At 38.5% G+C, this 1,117-nt stretch overlaps 1 protein-coding gene across 1 annotated transcript; it reads right to left on the bottom strand.

Annotated features, from left to right (window-relative positions):
• Positions 1-559: 559 nt before the first annotated feature.
• Positions 560-912, bottom strand: BDB00DRAFT_876567 (uncharacterized protein; the record flags this gene model as incomplete). The annotated part of the gene is made up of 2 exons (XM_053127493.1): positions 560-680; positions 764-912. The coding sequence occupies 2 exons, from the start codon at positions 910-912 to the stop codon at positions 560-562; spliced, it is 270 nt and encodes an 89-aa protein (XP_052975541.1).
• Positions 913-1,117: the final 205 nt, after the last annotated feature.

Raw genomic sequence — 1,117 nt, forward strand, 5'->3', positions numbered from 1 at the left:
TTTTTTATTCATGTCCAGATCAATTTTTATTCATGTCCAGGTCGATCTTTATTCATGTCTAGATCGATCCTTATTCATGTCCAGATCAATCATTATTCATGTCCAGCTCGAATTTCATTCATGTCCAGCTCAATTTTCATTCATGTCTAGATCAATTTTCATTCATGTCCAGCTCGATTTTCATTCATATCTACTCAGATTAACATTCATGTCCACTCTGCCTAAAATTAAATCCCTTCTGCCTAAATAAAAGTTAAAACGTCTGCTAGGAGATGAAAAATCCTGTAGTAGCTGTCATATCTATAAAGTTTATTTCTTTCCTAGTTATATATATAGTGTGCCGTATATATATGTACATATATAATAGCCCAATTCTTATATAGTTAGTATGGAAAAGAGCAAACCCACTTTTTACATTTTTGTGTTCCTAACAAGTTCACTGTATAGGAGCTTCTCTATTCCAGACAATCGTTGAATCGTTTGCAATTTGGAATGGCTAATCGCTCTCCTTATATTCAGCACGATTGGAGTGAATCTTGTTGAAACGTTGTTGCGTATTCTAGAACAAAACGCCAAGTAACCGCACTGTATAAGAATACGATGAGCCTTGATATAACGTGCATGATTCCTCGCCAACTCCACAATCTCCATTGCTTAGAAGCGCCATTACACTGCTCCACCTATTTGACAAACACAGTCCAACACTAATTAGTGAGATTAGTCACTATTAATAAGGGAAACAGGTATATGCCCAACTCGGTACGTTAGACGTTTGACTTCTTGCTGGACGTCAAACTCGACATCGAACGTCAGGATACTCATCAACAAGTCAAGACAATGGACACGTTTGCGCTTCAGATAAATTGTCTTCAGCTGGTTGTGCCATGACTCAACATAGTTGTTTGTCTCCATGTTCGTGTAAACTGCAGGTTGGTAGCATGCAGCCCACCGATCACAGCCTTGTTCACCAGTAACCCAGTATTTCTGAAAGTAAGAAAAAAAAGGGCTTTCGGTATCTACCAAAAGTAGACAAGAACTCGTGGAGCAGTTGTTAGAGCATCTCCAACGGTCGTTCTAAAATTTTTCTAAAATGGAACGCTGCTATCCTAGCAGGACC

Source organism: Zychaea mexicana, assembly GCF_025766255.1.
Source record: "Zychaea mexicana strain RSA 1403 chromosome Unknown BDB00scaffold_91, whole genome shotgun sequence".
Classification (NCBI taxonomy): domain Eukaryota; kingdom Fungi; phylum Mucoromycota; class Mucoromycetes; order Mucorales; family Lichtheimiaceae; genus Zychaea; species Zychaea mexicana.